At 33.5% G+C, this 22,669-nt stretch overlaps 2 protein-coding genes across 3 annotated transcripts; one reads left to right on the top strand and one right to left on the bottom strand.

Annotated features, from left to right (window-relative positions):
• Positions 1–7,432: 7,432 nt before the first annotated feature.
• On the top strand, positions 7,433–9,839 carry LOC108487591 (MATH domain and coiled-coil domain-containing protein At3g58270-like). The gene is made up of 5 exons (XM_017791964.2): positions 7,433–7,577; positions 7,652–7,781; positions 7,857–8,014; positions 8,613–8,920; positions 9,000–9,839. Exons 1-5 carry the CDS (start codon positions 7,571–7,573, stop codon positions 9,669–9,671), a joined length of 1,275 nt encoding a protein of 424 aa, XP_017647453.1. The 5' UTR covers positions 7,433–7,570; the 3' UTR covers positions 9,672–9,839.
• A 1,827-nt stretch (positions 9,840–11,666) lies between these two features.
• LOC108489642 (probable transcription factor At1g61730) lies at positions 11,667–19,085 on the bottom strand. Of its 2 annotated transcripts, none has more exons than XM_053019661.1 (2): positions 17,450–19,085; positions 11,667–17,260 (listed from the first exon to the last, which is right to left on the bottom strand). In XM_053019661.1, exon 2 carries the CDS (start codon positions 12,951–12,953, stop codon positions 11,850–11,852), a length of 1,104 nt encoding a protein of 367 aa, XP_052875621.1. In that variant the 5' UTR covers positions 12,954–17,260; positions 17,450–19,085; the 3' UTR covers positions 11,667–11,849. The 2 variants fall into 2 exon arrangements, with proteins under 2 accessions (XP_052875621.1, XP_052875620.1); XM_053019660.1 differs by having other exon boundaries at positions 11,667–18,576; positions 18,775–19,085.
• Positions 19,086–22,669: the final 3,584 nt, after the last annotated feature.

Genomic DNA, 22,669 nt, shown 5'->3' with positions numbered 1-22,669 from the left:
GCCAGTATGATTTCTGGCCTGGTCCCAATGACCCAATCTCAACTTCGCTGCATATCATTTACTTAGCAACCAGTAGTCATATCTAACTATATATGTCCCATCATCTTTGGTAAAGTGCCAAAATGAGAGAGTCCTCAGTACCTATATGGATTAAGCTGATGGCTTCTGCAACTTATGGGGTAAAAAATTAATTGAAAACATTCAATATAATCTATCTATTTAATTGTTAGATTTTTTTATATATAGAAAGAATAGAACTAAATTATAATAAAAAGGTAATATATTCTAAAATGGTTATTCAAGAGAGACCTAAGAAGTTTTTCTACACAGTTTTTGTCAGGTTCGTTCTTGATATCTTTAGAGTTTTAGATGAAATAATAAATTGGATCTTTTTTAAAAATACATAAAATAAAAACATATACTAGTAATAAAATTAAAAAAATTGGGGCCACTTTTTTTTTTTTCCTATCTGCTAAAGATTTTATTTTTCATGTTAAAAGTTGAAAAAAAAAATTTGAACCGCTTCCAACTCTTGTCCCTAGATGACTGTACTTCCAAACTACCTCAGGGCCAGGCCTGATTTTTGTTAACAATTTGCCACCAAATATCTAATGGAGATAATTAAAGGATGTTTTCCAAGTAAAGCATTAGACGTTTGTATACCAAAAAAAAAAAGTGAAATTAGCTGGCATAATTTCGACTTTGTCAAATTCTCTAACATAGGGAGACAAGTTACATTGCAAACAAGTTGAATAGTTTTTGGCTTTCCAATCTTCATATTCGAGCCAATATTTTATGGTTTAATTCTTGCTTTAAATTAGATTAAAATGGAACATGGAATCAACATAAACATGATTGTTTCGAAACCCCTAAAGGACACTTATACTTTGTTAATGGTCGATCAGCTCCCTCAAGAGAAGTTTTTGAAGTGTCGTCTTTCGAGCACCCGATTGGACCCCTAACAAAAGAAGATATTGTCCTCATATTGAGGTTTTGCCCCTAACTTCTGCAAGAGCTGTGTATGGTTCAAGAAGAGGGTGCCTTAGTTGATGGAAACAGGTACTTGCAAGACTGGAGAAAGATGTCAGTATAGGGCGTGTGAATAATGATGAGGTGGGCACAAGACGACCTAAACTACCAACACTAACTTGTGGCTTATATGGTCCTTACCTGCAACCATGATACCACTTGAGCTACATAGCCCAACCGATACGCGCTTTTCATGAACTGTACACGACTCTCCGTAGAGGTTGGAGATAAAACCTCAACACGAGGACAATACCTTTGGTTGTTGGAGACTCGGTCAATTGCCCAAAGGACAACACTTCAAAGACTTCTCCCGAAGGAGCCAATACTCAAATTTTTAGAGGTGAAGAGAAAAAGATTATATGTGTATGTCAAAAGAACAAAAAAATTGTTACTTGTTTTTATATAGATTTGGACACTTTTTTAATGCATGACATATTTATGTTATAATTTTTTATATGCTATTATAGCGACTTAATTTAGAGAATAATTTATGTGTTCATGTTATGTTGTGTTTAAATTTATCTCATATTTTTAACAATGATTCAATTTAAAGAAAAATATATTCAAATTATGTTTGTATTTTTCATGTATTTAAAATATTCTGATATTTTTATAAAATTTTACATGTTAATAATTCATTAAATGTAAATACAACACATTTTGTATTTGTACTTTTTCATGGTATGTCATGTTTTAATTATTTCACATTGTTTTATATAATTTTTAATTCATCTTATATTTTGCATAATTTATTATAATAATTTTAATTTAATTCTAAATTTTTTTCCCTTAGTTTTCATGAAATTGAAGCTTCCAAAATTCAAATTCTGACTTTTCATTGAATGAGTGATAATTTTAATAGTAGATCATGAAATAAAAGTTATGCACGCCTAAGAGAGGGAAAAAAAGTAAGTGAATGCTTTGGCTAAGGGTTAAATTATTATTTAGTTCAGAATTTGGTAATTTTTTTATACTGGGTTTGAATTTTTTATTTAAGTCCTGAACTTGACAATTATTCTTATATTGGGGTTTGAACTTGACAACTTTTTTCATATTGTGGTTTGAATTTTTTTTAGTCCAAGTTAGGCCCTAAACTTGGCAATTATTTTCATACTGGGGTCTGAACTTTAGGGTTTTTAAGGACTAACTTGAATAAAAAAAGTTCAAGTTCTAATGTGAGAACAATTGCCAAGCACAAGGCCAAACTTGGACCAAAAAAAATTTTCAGGCCCCAATGTGGAAACAATTGTCAAGTTTAAGCCCTAACTTGGACAAATAAAAGATTTAATGTGGGAACAATTGCCAAGTTCATGACCTAATTTGGACAAAAAAAAAGTTCAGGCCTCAATGTGAAAAGAATTACCAAGTACCAGCCCCTGAATGTAATTTAACCCTTTGGCTAATTATGCCTATACCTGATCATGGACTAAGCCACTCGCCCAGGCTCGAAGGCCCGCCCGAAAGTTGGAGAGTTTGGGCAAAAATATAGACTCAAAAAAATAGGCTTAGATAAAAAATGAGACTCGTTTTCTAAACGGGTTAGACTTTGAGTCAGATTTTTTTGGCCAAAACATGGGCTGGATTTGCCTAATTTTTTTCACTATTGTTTTGCTGCTATTTTGTTGTTGTTTGTTACAATTTTGATGTTATTTTGCTGCCATTTTGCTATTATATTGTTACAATTTTATTATTTTTGGATATTATATAACTCTTATTTTATTATTAATTTTGTTATTATTTTAAAGGCAATTTGCTTGCTAAGTTTCAACTATCTTAGTGTTATTTAAGTATAAATATTTTTTAATGTATTTTCAAATTATTAGCAAACATTTATTCTAATATTTTTAGTGTACTTGATGTATTATACATTTTTTTATTTGTTTATAAAAATAATATTAAAAAACTAATACAGTCGGATGGAGCTCGTGTTTAGTATTTTTTTTATCTAGTTCGGACTTAAACAAAATTTAAGGCCCATTTTTTAGGTCAAATTGAGTTAAAACTTAAAAAGCAAGCCTAAAATTTTGTATTGGCCCTAGACTGACCCATGATCAAGTCTAATTATACCCCACTTGAGCTCCATTATTTTTTGCAACTGTCGGATGAAGTCTCGCATGGTGATATGAGCAGTCCTGGCTAACCAAGACAGGCGACTATGTCGTTAAAGCTATGCTGTCACTTTTTTTTTTAAATGTATCAATTTATTTAGTTGTTAAGTTTAAAAATTTAAAATAAAAAAAATCGGTTTATTAGGATTATTTGATAAATCATTGAAATTTTTAAAGTATTTGATAATAATAATAAATTTTTACTTCCTTCAAGGTTTCGTCTAATTTATTCAGTGCTTCCATTGCTTCTTCTTGAGAATAAACAATGTTGGAGCTCGAAAGCTAGTGAAGAATGTGTTCATATCTTCTTCAGTAGGCTCCTCAAGTTCAATGGCCTGAAATGGCGGCAAAGAAAGCAATATTATAGATACATAAATGCATTAATATCAACAACTAATTTAGCTGACTTACCACAATCTGGGAAGAAGGCTGAGTTGGTGAAAGAGTTGTGATTCCTATTGGTTCGGTTTCTTTAGTTTCCTGGTTGTGTATGACTGCCTTAACACAATCAGCTTCCTCCGTCTTAAGTTTATCTGAATCGGTTTTGAGTATCAATTCATGTGAAATCAAAGCTCTAGTCCTATCAGTGGGCATGCATCATTGACAAGATAGCCTCTTTCAGGGTCATCTAATTCAATAAGAGGTAAGAATGAACGAAAGCCCCAAGCAACATTCATATCGAACTCACGCGTACCCACTGCTAAAAGAAAGAGAGTGTATCGTCAACAACCATTCAAGTAAACAAGCTAATGACACATTCTAAGAAGAAAGAATGGCATGGAGAACATATTTGGCCTCAAACAAGCTGAGCTAATCGATGGGAGGTCAGATTTCATAGAGTTCAATCCTATTTCTGAACCTATGACCAATATGAAAAAGTTTCCTTTGTGATAATGGCTCTATTTCATGCCTCGTTCAATTTTATATTGACATTCTAGTATATATTTTCTATTTCTATGTACGCATAGGTAAAGCTCAAACATTCACCATTGAGCCAGGGCGCCAAGTGTACATACAAAATAAATGCCAATATCACCAAAAAGAATTGAATTACACAATTGGTTCACACACTGACCTTTAACAACTAGCATTAGCTTAACCCCAACATCACTAACCATTCCACTATTCCCATAATATGGTCAAATTTGTATGAAGATAAATAAAACAAATTCAGCAAGGGGGAAAAAGCAATAACCATGTGTCCACATAAGTGTACCCCATTGTTTAGAATCAAATAACTATACCCCCATTAAATAAAGTAAAAAAGTGATAGCTGCAACAACATAACGTTTAGTAATGGAAGTTGTACGAATAAATTGGTCAATGACAGTTACTTCGAATTGACAAATGATCTACATTGTTTCCTTTGGGAAAGATAATAATTCGCCTACCATCAACCAGTTCAAACAATTAAAACATAAGCAACAAGAAAAGAATATCAAAGCTACCATTTGTTGCCATCAACCACAAAATTTTCAGAGTAGATCTTGGATGCTAGAAAAATTCTCAATCCTCCCTGTGTTAATATCCACAGACTGAGACTTGCTATCCACTGCACTCAAAATTTTAAATATTAAAAAGATTTAAAAAAAAAACAGGGTTTTGGAGTATTTAGGGGAAGGATTATAAGAAGTATTTGTGGTAGTAATAGATGCTTACTGCTCAACCTCAACGTCCATTGTTGGAAAATTCAGGGTTTCCTAGCAAGTGTTGCCAATTTGATTAAAATATGATAAACAATTAACCCAAATTTATTTATTTGAAGTCCGTCATATTATTATTTTAATTTAACATTTAATTGTTATAAATAATAAATTATTGTAAATATCCATATAATAGGAGATAAATTATTTCTTTCTATCTAAGATAAATATATATATATATATATATATATATTTACATTATTTTTAATTTAATATTTATAAATATTTATAAATAATAAATTATTGTGGATATACATATAATAGGAGATAAATTACTTTTTATCTAAGATAAATCATTTATTTATCTTTATGTATTAATTTATCTCCTTTATTTATCTTTAATTTTGTAAAGTTTATCATTGTTTTTTACCCCAACACATAGGTGAGTCAAGTGAATGAAAAACATAAAGTAGAATTATATTCTCTATTATGGCCTTTTATAGCATTCTTTTTTTCTTTATATTTCTAGCTAAATTTCTTTTATTTTATAACACCGATGTTGGGATTTGTTTGAAAACGAAGATTTGAATTCCACAATAGAGAAAGGATTTTATGAAATAGGGATATTATCCATTTTCAATAGTTTAATGTCACGTTAATAATTATTGGTCTAGCAACTAAACTGATCAAACCAATTGAATCGAGAACAAAAAGTTTGACTGATTGAATTATTGGTTCGACTATTAAAATCTATATGCGACTCTCTAAGGTTATACCATATTATCACCTAAAATTATATATATATATATATATATATATATATATTAATTTTCAAGTAATGATGTGACATAATTTCAAAATTGAACCTAATAACCAAGTTTAAGGGCCAAAAAACTTATATTGTTCCAAACAATAACAAAAGATGTTCCAACACCAACGCTATAAAATACCAACACTATAAATATTTTTCAATAGAAACTTATTGGTATCAAGAATTGGCTCGGAAAACAACTTGTTAGTTGAGAGAATTTTTTTTTCTTTTTTGGGGTTCACACTTTTATAAAAGTTGAAAACTTTGATTAGTAAGTTTGATAATCAAATTGATAGAATTTGTAAACGTAAAGGGTTAAATTTATTGAATTATTTATAATTAAGATCAAATCGCTAGAATATATAAGTATTGAGGATTAAATGTGTTATTATACCGTTACCAATTTAATGGTGGCTGATCAAAACAGGAACAAATTCAAATGTCAGTGTTTAAATTAAAAATTTTTAAAGTTTAGTGACCAAAATAGGAATACGTGCATAGTTGTGTGACCATTTGTATGGTTTACCCAAAAATCAAATGAATTTCAAGTAAAAATCCTTTTGGGTTTTCAGATCCTTTTGGGCTTGATATTAAGGCTAAGACCCAATTTAATTGTTTTTCAAAACCCAATCTTATTTTCTTTAAATTTGCTACTCAAAACCTAAATTCATTTGGAATTTTGTTTTGAAAATTTTGTTGTCAAATCTGTTTTTAAAAAAGTCCTAATTGATTTGCTTTAGAAACTCAAATAGATTTTTTAGAAGCAAATTAATTTTTAAAAAATCCAAATAAAATTTAAAATTAGCCCAAATTAAGAGTCTAAATTTGTTTTAAGCCTAATAGGTTTTGAGTCAATTTGAATTGTTTTTAATTTTCCAATGTCTTTTAAAAATGTCCTATCTAATTTTAATTTAACAAGGTCCAATTTTAAATTTATAAAAATTATAAAAAAAATCATAAAAACTTAAATTGGACTGGATCAATTGGTTGGACTGATTAGACCGAAATCGGAAGGGTATCAATCTGGAGAAAGTCATTAGATCGGTTGATCTGAAAACCAGATGATTGATCAAATTTTTTATTATATGTTTTTATTTTTAATGTTTTATTTAATTGAACTAGATGAACTAGTCGAACTATAAAATCAAGGGCTTGACAGATTCGACTAGCTGTTCAATTGTTGAAACCTTGGTCAAAATATTTCATTATGACACATGATAATAGTTGGATAATAAAATTTTGGTTTGATAAAAACTATTAAAAATAAAATAAAAATCGATTTAATCGTCTAGTTCCTAGATCAACCAATCTAATGATTTTTCTCTTATTGGTAAACTTGCGATTTTGGGCTAATTGGTCTAACTCAAGTTTTTATGATTGTTTTATAATTTTATAAGTTTATATAATTTTAATAATTTTTAAAGAATTCTAGTATATATTTTGTTTTAAATAGGTTTCATTAATTTTTATATTTTTATAATATTTATAAGTTTATATAAATTTTAATATCTTTTTATAATTTTTATTTTTTATGATTTTTAAGGAAAATATTAGTTTAAACCAAAAGTTGTCACGAGTCACTATTTGATTGGTCTATCAATTTATTTTAACAATCAACGTAGTCAACGACAGAAATTATTAACGGAGGGGTTTAATTAATTTTTTGTTTGCATTTTTTTAAGGGTTTTTTTATATATAAGGAAAAAAAAATCAACATTGATAATTTTGGTGATAGAATTGCAATTCATTTTTATTTTTAAGTAAATATAAAATTATTTACTTAACTTTCTATTAATTTTTATAAATAGTAAAAGAAAAAAAATAAACGATAGCTTAAAGGCTAAGTAGTTTAAGTCAACTAGACTTTTGACAAAAGAAAAGGACTTATCAATATTTAATCAAACTTGGAACTCTAAGGAACCCTGAATCTTCTTCCCCTCCAGGTTTCTGCACTGCAGGTAGCACCACATTCTCTCGTCATGGCAGGTATATAGCTTCTACTTATAATCCTTTCTTCTATTATTATGTATGTTTTGTAATGTTTAAGATTTTGAGTGCAGTGGATAGTAAGTTTCAATCTATGGATATTGATGTAAAAATAAAGAAGTTCACATGGAGGATTCAGAATTTCTCCAGTCTTGAGGTCAAAAAGCTCTACTCTGAAGTTTTTACTGTTGATGGCTACAAATGGTAACTTTGATCTTCTTCTACTTGTTGTTGCTTTATGTTTTTATTTCCACTCTGATTTACAAACTTATTTGGCAGGCGAATTCTTATCTTCCCCAAGGGGAACCATGTGGATCATTTGTCAATTTATTTAGATGTTGCAGATTCAGCTACTTTGCCTTTCGGATGGAGTAAATATGCCCAAGTCGGATTCGGAGTCATCGATCAATTTGATCGTGAAACTTCCAGTACAAGAGGTATATTGTTATTTTTTGCAGCAATCACAATTTTTTAGTACAAACAAGGGATGTTATTTAATGGGTTTAAAGAACCTATATAAGATAGCCATAATATAGGAATAAGGGAAGGGTCACTGATATGCTGAATGCTAGATTTTAAGAGTGACTGCGTGATCCAATTGTGTAATTCGACTCTTTTTGTTATTTACTCGGTTACGTGTCATTTGTCAAAGCTTTAGGAAAACAATGGCTATTGCTTCCTCTTGTTTTGTTTTGCATTTATTTTGTATGTTCAGCTGGGGCTCTGTCTCATTGGGGAATGCTTGAGCTTTCCACGTACAAGCATACATAGGAATAGAAATGACAGACTAGAACCAAATGACAATATAAAATGTAATGAAGCATGGAAGAGCCATTACGAAGAAGTTTTGGGGTTTATACAGGAAGCTTTGAATTCATATTACCTAAAAGCTCAGCTTGTTTGAGGCGTAGGTATGGTCAAAACTGTTGAAGTCCAGATGCCAACTATGTTATCTATGACATCCTTTCTTCGTAGAGTCTGTCAGCTTCTGTACTGAACTGGTTGTTGATGATAAGGCACTGTTGTTTTTGGCAGTCACTCAGCATTGTTTCAACGCGAGGGAGGCTGATTGGGGCTTCACTACATTCTTATGTCTTACTGAATTACACAACCCTAAAAGAGGCTATCTCCTTAATGATGAATGCTTGGTTGAAGTATACGTTTGTACTGATAAGACTCTAGATTTTATTTCCCGTGAATTTATAGTCGAAACTGATTGGGATGAACTTAAGGCCAAGGAAGCTGATTGTGTTAAGGCAGTCATGGACAACCAGAAAACTCCTACAACCAAACCAGTAGAAATGACACTTCCTTCACCAGCTCAGTCTTCTAGCCAGACTGTGGTACGTTAGCTAAATCAGTTAATATTAATGCATATATATATATATATCTTATTATTGCTTTTCTTTTCCACCATTTCAGGCCACTGAACCTGAAGAACCTGCTGAGGAAGATATGAACACATTCTTCACTAGCTTAGAGTCCGAGCTTTCAAGCTCTAGAATGCTTTATTCTAAAGAAGAAGCAAAGGAAGCACTGGCTAAAATAAAAGAAGCCTTGAATACAACCCCCGTTAATCTTAACGATTCAGGGAAGTTTTCTCCACTTAAGCAGGCCATCATGATCCTAGCTAGGTTTGATGGTTCCTCCACCACCCTTACAATTGAGCAAAAGAATGAGTTGTTGGACTTGGAGGAAAGATTGAAAGAACTAGCTAACCGAGCAGCGAAAGCAGTGCAGGACAAGGATCAACTTACCGCCAAGGAATCTATCAAGCAGACGATGACTTGTAATTTGGAGAGTAGCCTAATCAGATATAAGGAGGTCGAAACAGAGGTGAAACAGGTGGATCAAATACTTGCTGCCCTCCGTGAGGAAGTTGAGGAAGCACAAAAGAGAAAGGAGAAGATGTTGGCTGAACGAAAGGGGATATACAGAAGTTGCAAGGAAATGAAAATGGAGTTGGATGCATTGGGAAAAGAATTGGCAGAGTGTGAGGCTACTGCCAAGGTTGGTGAGGAAGAAGAGAAGAGTGTTGAGGCTGAATGGGGAAGAATCAAAGATTTCATCTCTTCCATTGAAGCTAAGATTTAAGTATTGGTGTTTTGAACTAGACTTTATATTATACAAATTTTATATAAATTATATGTAGTAGGTATATATGGTATTCTTGTTATTGTCATGCTTAAATTATTTATTCGGTTTTCTTTTAACATTAATCTTATTATAGATTTTTATAATATAAGTTTTTTTTATATATAATGTATGGAACTATCTATTGCTTATCCTAAACTTTAAATAGGTGAATAATGCGTTTCAGCGCATTTAAAACTCACATCCTCCTACACTAATAAGAATGTCGATACTAATCAAGTTAAGATTCAATCACTACCAATTCACTACGATATATAGTAATGTATGCATAATTTAATGTTTATACTTGGGTCAATTGCACCAAATGTCCCTAATTTATTGTTTAAATTTTAAATTGGCCCTTAACTTTAAAATATTTTAGTGAATTTCAAAATATTTATATATATCAATTAAGTCCTTTAGTTTGGCTATCAATTTAGGTATTAAATGTTTATTCAAGTTTGATGTAAAATATATTTAAAATATATAGATTAAATTGTAAATAAGTATGTACTTATTGCATAAATAGTTATTTTTAATACCGCCAAATCTAAGCCATAGTGTAACTATATGCACCACAACTTATATTTGCCAAAATACACACTTACGTGATAATGGAATTGTAGTAAAATTTGAGAGTAGTTGGAATGGGATTAGGGTTTGTAGAATGAGGGAAAATAATGAGTTTTAGAGAATTTTGAGATAATTTTTTTTAGTTAGTCATTGTCCTTTAATTTAATCAATTTTAATTTTTATATTTTTTAATTTTAAAACTTCAATATGAATTTAAACAACATTTATTATTTTATGACTCAGTATATCCAAATAGTAACTTGACATGTTAATAGAAGTGAGCATTTAATTGAATCAAATCGAATAAAAATATTTTGAGTTAATGAATTTTATTTTATTATCAGTGATGAGATTTGAATTGAATTAAAGATAATTATGGGAAAAAGAAAAAAGAAGCTTTTTAAAAAAAATTCAGATTCCTAGACACCTGCAGTCAGAAAAAGTAGGAACGGGATTTGGGGTGCAATGCCGAATAAGGAAATGGGACATGGAAGAATAGAGAACGTAGGTTGGACATTTTTTATTAAAAAAAGAAAACGTTATAGTTGGATTAGATAGATTGGAAGTGTAAGAGAAACCTTTGAGTGGATACAGATAAATTTATTTATTTATTTATTTCTTGTTTTGTTGGAATTTAGAAAGAGGGAGAGCTGGTTTTTTCATAAATGAGGTGAGGGTGTTGTAGTTTCCATGGCGGCGATGTAGGGGCTTTATGTACCTACCTAAGCCTAAATCTAAATCTTCACTTTAATTACGTTTGCATGGTCATGATCCCACTATTACAACAATTAATTGGTACAACTTGTAGCCATTGGTGTTTCTGCTAAGGCTGTTGTACTGGCTCATTTTGGAGCAGTAGTGATTTGGAGAGCCAACTGAAGGTTAATGATGAAAGCAAATAACTGCTGGTCGGCAAGCACACAGTAACCAATTGAAAAGCAAAAAAGCAGTACCTTGTGCCAAGAATTTCGGTTGGTGCAACAATGGCCTCAATCGATTCAATCCAGCTATGGAAGCAAGCCTTGAAGGAAGAATCACCATTTTTTTGGATTTTTGAGGCAAACGATGAAGCAATTAGCAGCATGTGCAATGACAATTCAAAACAATTTGAATGGAAACAATGGGTGAACAATGAGATGGTAAAGCGGCATTAAATTAAGCCAAATAGCAGCAGATGTTTGAACATGTTCAGTACCTGATTTGTACAACAAGGTGTAGCAATTTTGGAACCAAAAAAAGATTGATTTACAAGTGAGGAATTTTTGGAAAATGGCAGAAAAATAGCAATACCTTGGAGGTGAAGCAATTTAAAAAGTAAATTAAGAGAGATGGCAGCAGCAGTTTAAGAAGTAAAGTAAGCACCGAATCAGGGTCAATAGAGGGTTGCAGCAGACCAACAAACAAAATATATTACCATAACATGAAACAAAAGGATTAAGCACTTCCAAATATGCTGAACAGCATAAGTTAATCTCTGTGCAAGACAAAAATACCATCCTAAAGTTACCAAAGGCATCTTACTTACCTAATAATCACAGAAGTTAAAAAATTTCATTGCTTGCCAATCTATTCGTCTTCGGACTTGTAATATTTCAGCGCCAACTTAGCTTGCTCAGTCACAAATTCAGTTCGCTCAACAAACAAGTCCAACTGCGCCATTTGCAATTTCCTCCATTTTGCCTCCAAAGCAGCCTTCTTTTCACCATCAACCATATCCAACCCGACCTTTACAACTCCTACTTCCGTGTCAGAGACACTAAATTTCATATCAAGCAAACTACTGGAACTCTTAGACACCACATTATCGACCTCTATTGGCACCGCATTGTCTGTTTTCTTATCGGATGAAGAAGGCAACTCAGCTTTCAATGCTGCCACTGCCTTGTTATTCCCCTTGGCTTTCCCATTCGACTTGGCAGTTGAAGACTCAACTTTTCCACTAACTCCCCAAATCTTTTTCGACAACTCAAAAGCTTTTTGTTCATGGGCTTTAGAGAAAGTTGGATCCTCACCCTTCTTATTTTTACCAACATTGTTTTTGAATTTTTTCTTTAGTCTTCTAACCTTATCCATCAATTGTACTTTGCTAACATTAGTATGAATCGATTTCTTAACGAAGTCATAAAACCCATTCATATCAGTATGAGGGTCAGCCCCTGTTTTAGCAGAATAATCCAACATACCTTTCAACAAAGCAATCTCATCATCTTCACTGAACAACCGCTGGAACAGCAGCTTCTTTGCATCTTCACCAGTCCTTTTCACCTCCTCCACAACAGGTGCAGTAGCCATCCCTTCTCCCCCAACCTTCTTCTTGGGTCGTTTCCCTTCTTTGGCATCCAACCCAGACTCCCCAGGCCGTTTAGATGAAGAAGCCAAGGGCTTATTCGATCCGGGTTTCGTCGCAATAGCAACCGGTAGAGCGGTGTCGGATTCAGATTCGGAATCAGAACCGGATTCATCAGATTCATCATTAGCTGTTTCAAGCTTTCTGGGTGGTGGGGTATTGTGGATCAATGGAGTAGGCTTGGTTTTGGAGTCTTCCTCACCTTCTTCCTCAGTTGAAGACCCTTCTTCTTCTACTTCCTCAGAAGAAGTCACCTTTTCATCTTCTTCAGATGAAAAAGCGGGTGCTGGGACTTCAACAGGGTTTGAACGCTTTGGTGCCATTAAGAGAGAGAGAGAGTGGGGGGGGGGGGGATGCTACTTGTTTGTTTGTTTGATGGTTTTATAGGGAAAGAAAAAGGGGGGTGAAGGACTGATTTCAGAAGGTTTTCTTTTCAAATGGGCTGTAAAATTGATAGAAACGAAGAGTCAAAGTTTTAATGTGGGAAATAAACAGTTTTCCCCCCTAACCAAGCGTCGGAAATCTAATTCTAGCTCCATCAAATCATAATTTCAAATCCAAAGTAACTTTTTTAAATTAATCATATTTTTAAACCGAAAATTTTAAATTATTTTTAACTTTTACTTTTATAATTTTTTTGGAAAAATGATATCTTAAAGTGAAAAATTCAAAAAATTACACTAGTGACTTAAAGTAAGAACATAATATGCCTTAATTAAACTTTTAACTGATTGCGGGGGGTTTTTCAAACCAATGAATTTTTGTAGAATTAGTCATCATACACTTGGCCATATGATTAGCTACTATAGTTTGCGACATCAGAATATGACGAACAAGGACTTTCCAATTTCGACTCAATAAATGATGGATAAGATACATTTCAGTCAAATGACTATATGCAACTCCGCCAGCTAAAATCAATTCAACTAAGAGAGCATTATCACATTCCACTTCCAACTGTTGATAACTTTTCCTCCATGATATAAGTAGGCCTTCAAGTAAGGCTTTTGCCTCAATCTTAAAAATTGAATCCTTTCCTAACTTCATCAAAAAACCACCTAACCACTTGCTGTCGACACTTCTAAACACTCCCCCAATGCTTGCAAATGAGCTATTTCTCGATACAGCTCCATCCGTATTAAGTTTAATCCATCCTCTAGTCAAACATGCCCACTGATTGGTTGTCACCTTGAACTGTCATGCAATCGTGCTCTGTTCAACCACTTATAATTTCTTGCCCAACTTATGCCTGTATCCACAATTTCCTGACCACAACTATGGCCCGTCGAAAACAAATACGTGTTCTTATTTTCCCATAATAGCCAAAAAATTATTGGGAAGAACATTTTCCATTCAATAACATGATAATTATAAATACCTATAACTTGTAAATTCCACAGCAACCAGTCTTGAAACGAAAAGGAGAAAAATTGTACTTGATTATTTTTCGGCACAATCGACAATCACACCGCTTTAGCGAAACTGCAATCACGTAAAGCATGGATACCTGATTCATCAACATGGTTACACCTCCCACAACTTCTATCATTTGTCATGTGTCTCATTACCCTTTCATTATTAGTCAAAATTCTCTCATGCCATAGAGTTCACATGAACATTCTAACTTTTTGAGGCACTCTTGCTTCCCAGATCATTTTCCAACTACGTACATTGACACCCAAATCAAACTGATGGAGTTCCTTAAAAGTTTCAGATACAGAGAACATTCCTCCAGTCACCCATTTCTATACAAGACAATCTGGCCTAGCATCCAACGAAGATGGGACTATTGTGCCTATTTGCAAAATAATATTATCAAGAAGTAAATTTCTTAGATATCTCCAATCCTAATTACCATTATCATCCACCAAATCACTGACTTGAAGAGTATCATCCAATCTTGACCCTCCAGTATGTTATGTTTTCAAAATGCCCACCTGAAGGACCCAAAGGTCATTCTAAAAATTCATCAGACACCCATCCTCTATTGCCCAATAAACATTTTCAAGTACTTTTGGCCAAAATTTTATGAGCGACCTTCAAAAGAATGAACAATTATTTCTTGAGATATCAGTTGGTAAAACTCTATACAAACTATACTTGTTTTTCACAACTTGTACCCATAAGGCTTTTGTCTTCATAAGCAACTGGAATCCTAATTTCAATAAGAAAATTTTATTTTGGTCCATTAAGCTACGTATACCAAGCCTACCCACAACCATAGGAGTACAACAAACATCCCAATGAATTAGTGTCGGTTTTCTTATCTCAACCGTAGATCCCCAAATGAAATTCTGAGCCAATATTTCAATTTCTCTACAGGCTAAAACCGGTAACTGGGCCGTTGCCATGAAATAGTTTAAAATAGACAGGAGTACTACTTTTGCTAGCGTAACCCGACCGGCCAACAAAAGCCTCTTTGCAACCCAGTCATTCAACTTGTCACAGACCTTCTTCACAACAAACTCAAATGACTGAATACCAACTCTTCCATGTAAAATCGGCATGCCAAGGTACTTCCTTAGATCATCAGTGCACACAAACTCCATTTTCCTACAAATAGCTGAAGATAATTCATCTAGAACATTAGGTGAAAAAAGATTTAGAATTTAGCTTTTTTCACCTTCTGTCCCGAGTAGTAGCAAAATTTATTTAGAATATCAGTAACAATATCAGCTTTTCCCAAATTAGCCTCGTAGTATAACAAGAAGTCGTCTGCAAAAAATAAATAAGAAAGATTCTACCCCTTCTTAGACAAGCTCAACGGAACCCATCTTTTTTTATTAACCTCTTTATTGATTAGATGCCCCATCAACTTTATACACAGAACAAATAAATAAGGCGATAGGGGATTTGCTTGTCGGATACCACGAGAAGGGTTTGAAAGCCTCAGCCATCATTTCATTCCAAAGAACTTGAAAAGATGATGATGACACACAGTTAAGGATAACAGAAATTAGAGTAGTCGAAAAACTAACAGTAGACAACATTTCTTTTAGGAAATCCCACCTTAATTTGTCATACGCCTTTTCTAAATCGATTTTGAAGATCATCTCAAACTTCTTTCCTTTAAAGTTTTTCATAGAATGAACAACTTCCTGAGTGACAATAATATTGTCCGAAATATTTCTTCCCATCACAAAGCTGGCTTGATTTTGACTAACCAGTTTCATTATTAACAGTCTTAATCTATTAACAATAGCTTTCGTGATAATTTTGTAAACTGTACATAGACTAAAAGGTCTAAACTGCGAAACCCTCTCAGATCCTTGAACTTTTAGAATAAGAACAAGTAATGTTTTATTCAATCTTTGATCCAAAAGATGCCCCTCTATAACCCGCTAAACCATTCTATACACCACCGGCCCTACAATAGCCCATTGTGATTAGTAGAATTTTCTATAAAATCCATCAATTTCAGGTACTTTAAGTGGCGTCATATCAAACACTGCCTTACGAATCTCTATATTCGAGACCACTATACTAAGGTTCTTTTTATCTATTTGCAATAATACGGGGAAATGCCCTCTACACAAAAGACCACTATGGACAATGTAATCTATAAAATAAAGATTTTTGAAAAACTCTACAACATGTTTCTTAAGCTCCGTCGACTGAAAACGCCACTCATCACCATCAATTTTGAGATCCATAATTCTGTTATTATGTCCCTAGCTAATGTATGACTATGAAAAAATTTTGGTATTCCTGTCTCCCTTCACAATCCAATTAGATTTTGATTTTTGGAACCATAATAATACCTCATGATGCAAAATTTCCTCCACTTCTTATCTCGTTTCCAACTCTCTATTACAAAGGTACTGAGAGTATCTTAATTCTAAAATATGCTGCACCCATTTAAGTTTTGAAATTAACTGGCGCTTTCTTTGAAAGATATTACCGTAAACTGGCTTATTCTAGTATTGAACATTTACTTGAAACTAATTTAAATTGTCTATTATGGAAACATCATTCCTCTAATTCTGAGAAAACAACCCTTTAAAATTTGCATGTAACATCCAACTCTCCAAACAACGAAAGGGTCTAACTCCTCTTCTTTGCTTCAGCTTTAAGTAAAGTAAAATCAGATGATGATTAGATTTTAGACGATAAAGGTTTAGAACATAACAATTCGGCACAAAGGAGAACAAAGTTGCATTACCCACTACTCGATCTAACCACTGAGATAGACCCCTCTACTCCAAGTAAATTGTGACCCACAAAAGCCTAAATCATGGATGCTGTAATTAAACATGAATTCCAAAAAATACAGACATCCATTTTTTGTCGAATCTGCACCACCAATCTGTTCTGAAGAATCTAAAATAGCATTGAAATCTCCAGTAATAACCCAAGGCTCAATAATTTGTTCTGCCAATGACCCAAATATTCCCACAACATCTTTCTTTTTGTCGGTTGAGCACTAGCATAGATAGTTGTACAAAGAAATTGAGAAGAATAATGAGTACCTCAGGTCCTCATATGAATTGCTTGAGGTTGTAAATCAAGAATTTCAACATGTACAGTATCTTTTCAGAAAACCCAAATTCCCCCTGCAAAGCCTTCCGCTTCAACCTTACATGAGTTCGGAAAACCAACTCTACTTATAATTACTGTAGTACGCTCACCACTAATTCGCATTTCAAAAAAAAATAAAAAAATCAGGGTCAAACTCATTTCTATATTCACTAATAAATTTATGGAATTGGGGATGCCCCGTTCCTTAACAATTTAAAAAATCAACTTAGAATCTATAACCATAAATAGTAGATAGTCGAAACCCACAATCAAATTAATGGCTGAGGAATGAACGACTTACCTCCATTTTCTGATTCATTTCTGCTTCCATACCAACTATCAAAGAATTCGATGGATCCTATGGTTTGTTTTGCTGAGAGGAAGTTTCAATGGCTTGAATGATATCTTCCATAACCATTGAAATTCCCACCGTAGGTTGATCATAATTCGTCGGCCCGATATCAAGAAGTTTCTTACAGTGCATGTCCTCCTCTACAATGACCTCTATTTCTCTTCCCATACTCTCATTTCCCGTAACACTAGACTGAAACATTTCATTTTCTTTCCCAAACCTAATTCATGTGCAGTAACAAAATGATAACCTTTGTGTTTATTTCTATTTAGGTTTGTTTTAAAATTCACAACTTGGGTCTTCAAATTACCAAACAGCCCATCAAAGCCCGATTTCACCAAATTTGCTCAATATTTGTAGATTTTTCCTATGCCCATTAGCCATAGTTATTATTTCTGTTTTACCTTAGAAACAATTTTCCTATTCTCACTAACATCATCAGTTGCCTTCAAACTCATCCCTTCCACATATCTCGACAAATCCACCTTAACCTTGTTGTTTTTTTCTTTATCAATAGAATCAAATCCACGATTAACAGCTGCACTATCAATTCTGCCCTCTTCCAGAATAGAGAAACACGATCCCCTTAATCAGTTGTCTTGACCACCGTTAGCCACAATTGTAGACTCTTTAAACCTTCCTATCTATTTTTGTTCCATTAACATCCAAGGACCAAATGGTTCCTTTTCAACCCTATTAATCAGATCCAATTCCTCCGTAACTGGTACAGTGGTGTCCATCGGGTTTTCCATCATGCATGTCTCTTCCTCTGAATAAAGTGCAATTGTATGCCCATACAATCCACAAGTAAAACAGATATTTGGCAGAGATTCGTATTCGACCTTTTGCGTTTTACCATTTATTCAAACTTTAGAAATCAAAGACTTCCTAAGATCTACACACACCGCCAACTGAGCGAACCTTCTTCGTATTGCTACATTTGTATGTTCATCAATTTTAATCATCAGCCTAATTGTTTGCCCTATAGTTCAAAGTAGCATTTCTGAATAGTATCCTTTTGGTAAACCAGGCAATCTTATCCAGATAATTTGATTATCTAATTCTGTGTTAGCAACCTGGAAATTTAAGGACCAAGGTCTTCTCGTTAGATAATGACCAAAGATTACCTATGGACCATCTATTAGAATTCTGTCAAAATCATCCTTATCCTGGAAACGAACGAGGTAGAAATCGTTTTCCAAATCCATCAATTGAAATCAACCCCATGGTTTCCAAAGTAAAGAGACCTTATTAAGCAATGTATTAAACCCTACCTTCTTCCCCAATAGCTTCGCCATAACAGTTAGGGCGATTTTTCGTGCTATAAATTACTGAACACGATCGGAGAAAGTAATCGAGGGAACTCCACCCATTAGCACAGTGGTCACGCCTCCATCTTGCAATTCAAAATCTTCCTCTAAATCTACTATCAAATTATGACTCACCGGATCACCAATCAATTTAGTTTTATAAAATATCCTCTCCGTATTCACAATCTCAGTCTGTATAGCCTATCCATTTCCATCCACATTTAGATCAGTCGAGTCTGAAGGTTCATCCTGTAACGCCCCAATTTTCGAGAATTCTGTGAATGTTGGCATAGGTTTAATTATGTTAGTGGGCCTCTAGAAGGCCCAAGCTTAAGATAGAACCGACAATTTTAGTTAATTTTTTTGTTCCATAAGAAAAAGGGGGTGAAATTATGAAATAAAACCTATGTGAAAATGTTTGAAAATGTTATAGGCTAAATTGAAGTGGCCAAATAAATAGGAGTGTAAAATAGGAGGATTTGCATGACAAACCTCCCATTTTACATGAAGTAGCCAATCATCATGTTGTTGTAGACAATATGAGCACTTGATATCTATAATTCATGGTACAAATTGATAATGGGTTAGGGAAATGGTCCATGATAATGGATTAGGTAAATGTTCCATGATAATGGTTTAGGTAAATGTTCCATGATTGGCATTTTATGTCTTTTGTATTAAAGAATTAAATGGATGAAATATGAAATTTTATTAAAAGAAAAAGGGGTGAAAAGAACAAATTTTTGTCCATCTTTGTTCATCATAGCCGAAAGTTAGAGAAGAGAAAGGAGAGGAGAAAGCTCTTGAATGTTTGGTCACTTGGGGAAGAAAATTGAAGGTAAGTTCATGGTAGTTTGCTTCTATCTTGATGCTCATGAGTTCTTCTTGATTCTACCTTAACTCTTGAAGCATATTTTGGTTTTTGGTTGTGTTGTGAGCATTTGGTCATGAATTAAAATGAAGGAAATAGTTGTTGTTTCATGTTCTTTTGATGAAAAATGGAAGATAGGTGAAGTTGAGCCAAACAAATGAACATGCATGTGCCTTAGATGCTAAAGGAAAAATCGCTAACATGTTGTGCTTTAAAATGATGAAATGGAGATTATACTTAAGTAAAATCATAGATATGTGATGATTGATTGGTGATATACATGTTTAAATAACATGCATGCAATTTATGTGTGAAAGAGTGAATTTGGTAATAAACTGCTTGGGACAAAGAAGAAGAACGTGACTTTGGAAAATCACCATAAATTGTGGGAGATGAATTAGAAGTTGAATAAATTATGTAATTAAAGCTTGTTGAGTCTAGTTTCAAATGAAATAAACGAGAACATATTTTGAATTCTATACAATAAGAAATTTGATTTCTAATGAAGAGTGATTAGATTAGTCAAACAGTGAAACATATGAAACTTTGAGAAAAATCTGGTATTGATTGATCGAACCAAAAATTCTGAAAATTTTATGGATAGAAGATATATGAGTCTATTTTTAGGGAAAATTAACAGCACTTGATTTGGAGTTTAGTAGCTCCAGTTATAAATGATTTAGTGACTGTTGCTCAGGAAGACAGCTTGCAGTGAAATTATGATTATGTGGTAAACATTGACAAAAATTTGTTAATGAGTTGCTTATTGATTTCTTATAAACTTACTATGATCTGTAGGTGTGGTTGGCCGAATATTGTAAGGGGTTAATACGTAGTTTGTATTTGAATAGTTAGATTAACTTGTTAGTAATCCAATTGTAGGCGGTTCGTGTGTGGATCTCACAAGATATCGTCGCAAAATGTGTGTAACTAACACCTCTTTCTTAGTCTGGATCGGCAAAAGTCGAAAAGTCAAATGCGAAAACCGATATTTTGTAGATTTGCGAATGTGCGAATGCTCGTGAGGTAAATCGATTAATGTTTTTGGTAAGCTGTAAAATTTGGACTGTAAAGTGCATTATTTCTGTGCCCTCGATATTTTTGGGCTTAATGGGCCAAAATTGGAATGATGGGCCAACGGGCCCAATTCGGTAAAAACCCTCGGTACATGATTCTGTTAGTACGTGAAAAGTAGAAATATGCATGAAAAACCCTAAAATAGATAAATTACTGAAATACCTTTAAAAGTGGAAAATTTACAGTTTTACCCTTAGTAGATAAATTACCGAAATACCCCTAGGTTAAATTGACCTAAATGCATGTTTGATCGTTGTTATTTATCGCATGCCATGTTGTTATTATCGATGCATGGGATTGGGATATTGACGGAGGAAGCATTGAAAGTGGCTTGTCCACGTCTTGGAGGCTTTGCCTCAATTTATCGTTAACTGAGCAAAGTTAAGGTCAAGAAGCTGTGGAGTGTTAATGAGTGGGTTGAGCTATTCCCCACATGGAGTGTAAGGCTGGTACGGGTGGAGTGTAGTGGTTGGTGGGTTGAGAAGTCTCCCAAATGGGCTTGCATATGTTATTAATGTTGCATGTATTTTGAAATGGGCCTATGGGCCATCATCATTATCTGAATAAGGGCTAAGGCCCGTTTATTATAATCAAAAGGCTCGTCCAAGACCACTGTTACCTGAATGGGCTTAGGCCCAATAGGCTTGAGCTGACTTGGGCTTTGAATGCGTTTTCCTTACACACTGAGTTTCCTCAAACTCACCCCTTTTATTTTCATCCACGCAGGAAATCCCCAAACATAGTGGGCTTGGATCTGTGAGGGAATTCGGAGTGGTCACCCGTTCTGAAATTTTGGTTTTCTTCTGGTGAACTGGACATCGTATTATTTACATTGAAGTTTGGGTTTTTTAAATGTAATAAGGCCGCTTAATTATTTTTGATGGTTTTAATATGTATTACTAAGATAGGTATTACTTATTTTAACTGTTGAAATTGGATAGCTTTAGGGTGTGTTTTCAAAAAAAAAAAACAACAATTGATTTCAAAATAACACGACAACAGGCAAAGCTTCCGCAATGAAAGTATTTTCCAAAATTAATCACTTTTCCTAAAAATGACTTAATCAAATTGGTTTCCTAGAAATATACATGACGTTAAGGTGTGGCAATGGCGGTGTGCATGTTTAGGATTGGATCCGAAGGGAGCTTGGTATTTAAGTAGTCCGATAGACTCACCTCCTCTTTTCCGATTTCCTACTTGGTGCACAACTTCCATTCACTTTAACCTATAATGAAATTATCTTTTAAAACACTAAGTAGGTTTTTCTGGATCAACAATATAAAATGTTTCGAACGCTTCGATGTGGCATGTCGGATCCGGCCATAACGTCTGGGCCGGGTTTGGGGTGCTACACATCCGTACATCATCTAACCTTCTTTGTTGCCCTACCCACACCACTATTTAAACCCGCAGAGTTCGTTCCAATCACAAAGTCAACCGGAGAGAGAGTTTCTTTCATCAACTTTTGAAAAATGTAATATTTAAGCTAAAATTTATTTTAAAAAATTGTGACAATTATATTTGTATGTGATTTTAATATATAAAATATATTTAAGCTAAAATTTTTATCTTTCACTTCTGTCGATCCATACATATTCCCGTTAGTGATGAGGTAAACATCGTAATTTGTACAGTAAATGTTTTTATTTTGGGTTAAATATAAGATTGGTACCTGAATTTTTTCACTTATCCCAGATTGGTACTTATGGTTTTTTTGTCCTTGATTAATATCCGAACTTTTTTTCGTCCACTAGTTTGGTATCTATAACTAACGCCGTTACTTTTTTGCTGATGTGGCAGTGCTAACTAATAGTGCGCTGCCACGTGTCATCCTATTTGACAATTGAAACTCTCAAATTTCTTTCTTACGTTTCTTTCCCCTGTTATTTTCCTTCTTTCTCTCTTTTTTTT

This window comes from Gossypium arboreum, chromosome 10 (assembly GCF_025698485.1).
Source record: "Gossypium arboreum isolate Shixiya-1 chromosome 10, ASM2569848v2, whole genome shotgun sequence".
NCBI classification, from domain to species: domain Eukaryota; kingdom Viridiplantae; phylum Streptophyta; class Magnoliopsida; order Malvales; family Malvaceae; genus Gossypium; species Gossypium arboreum.
This window is presented reverse-complemented; position numbering and strand designations above follow the sequence as displayed.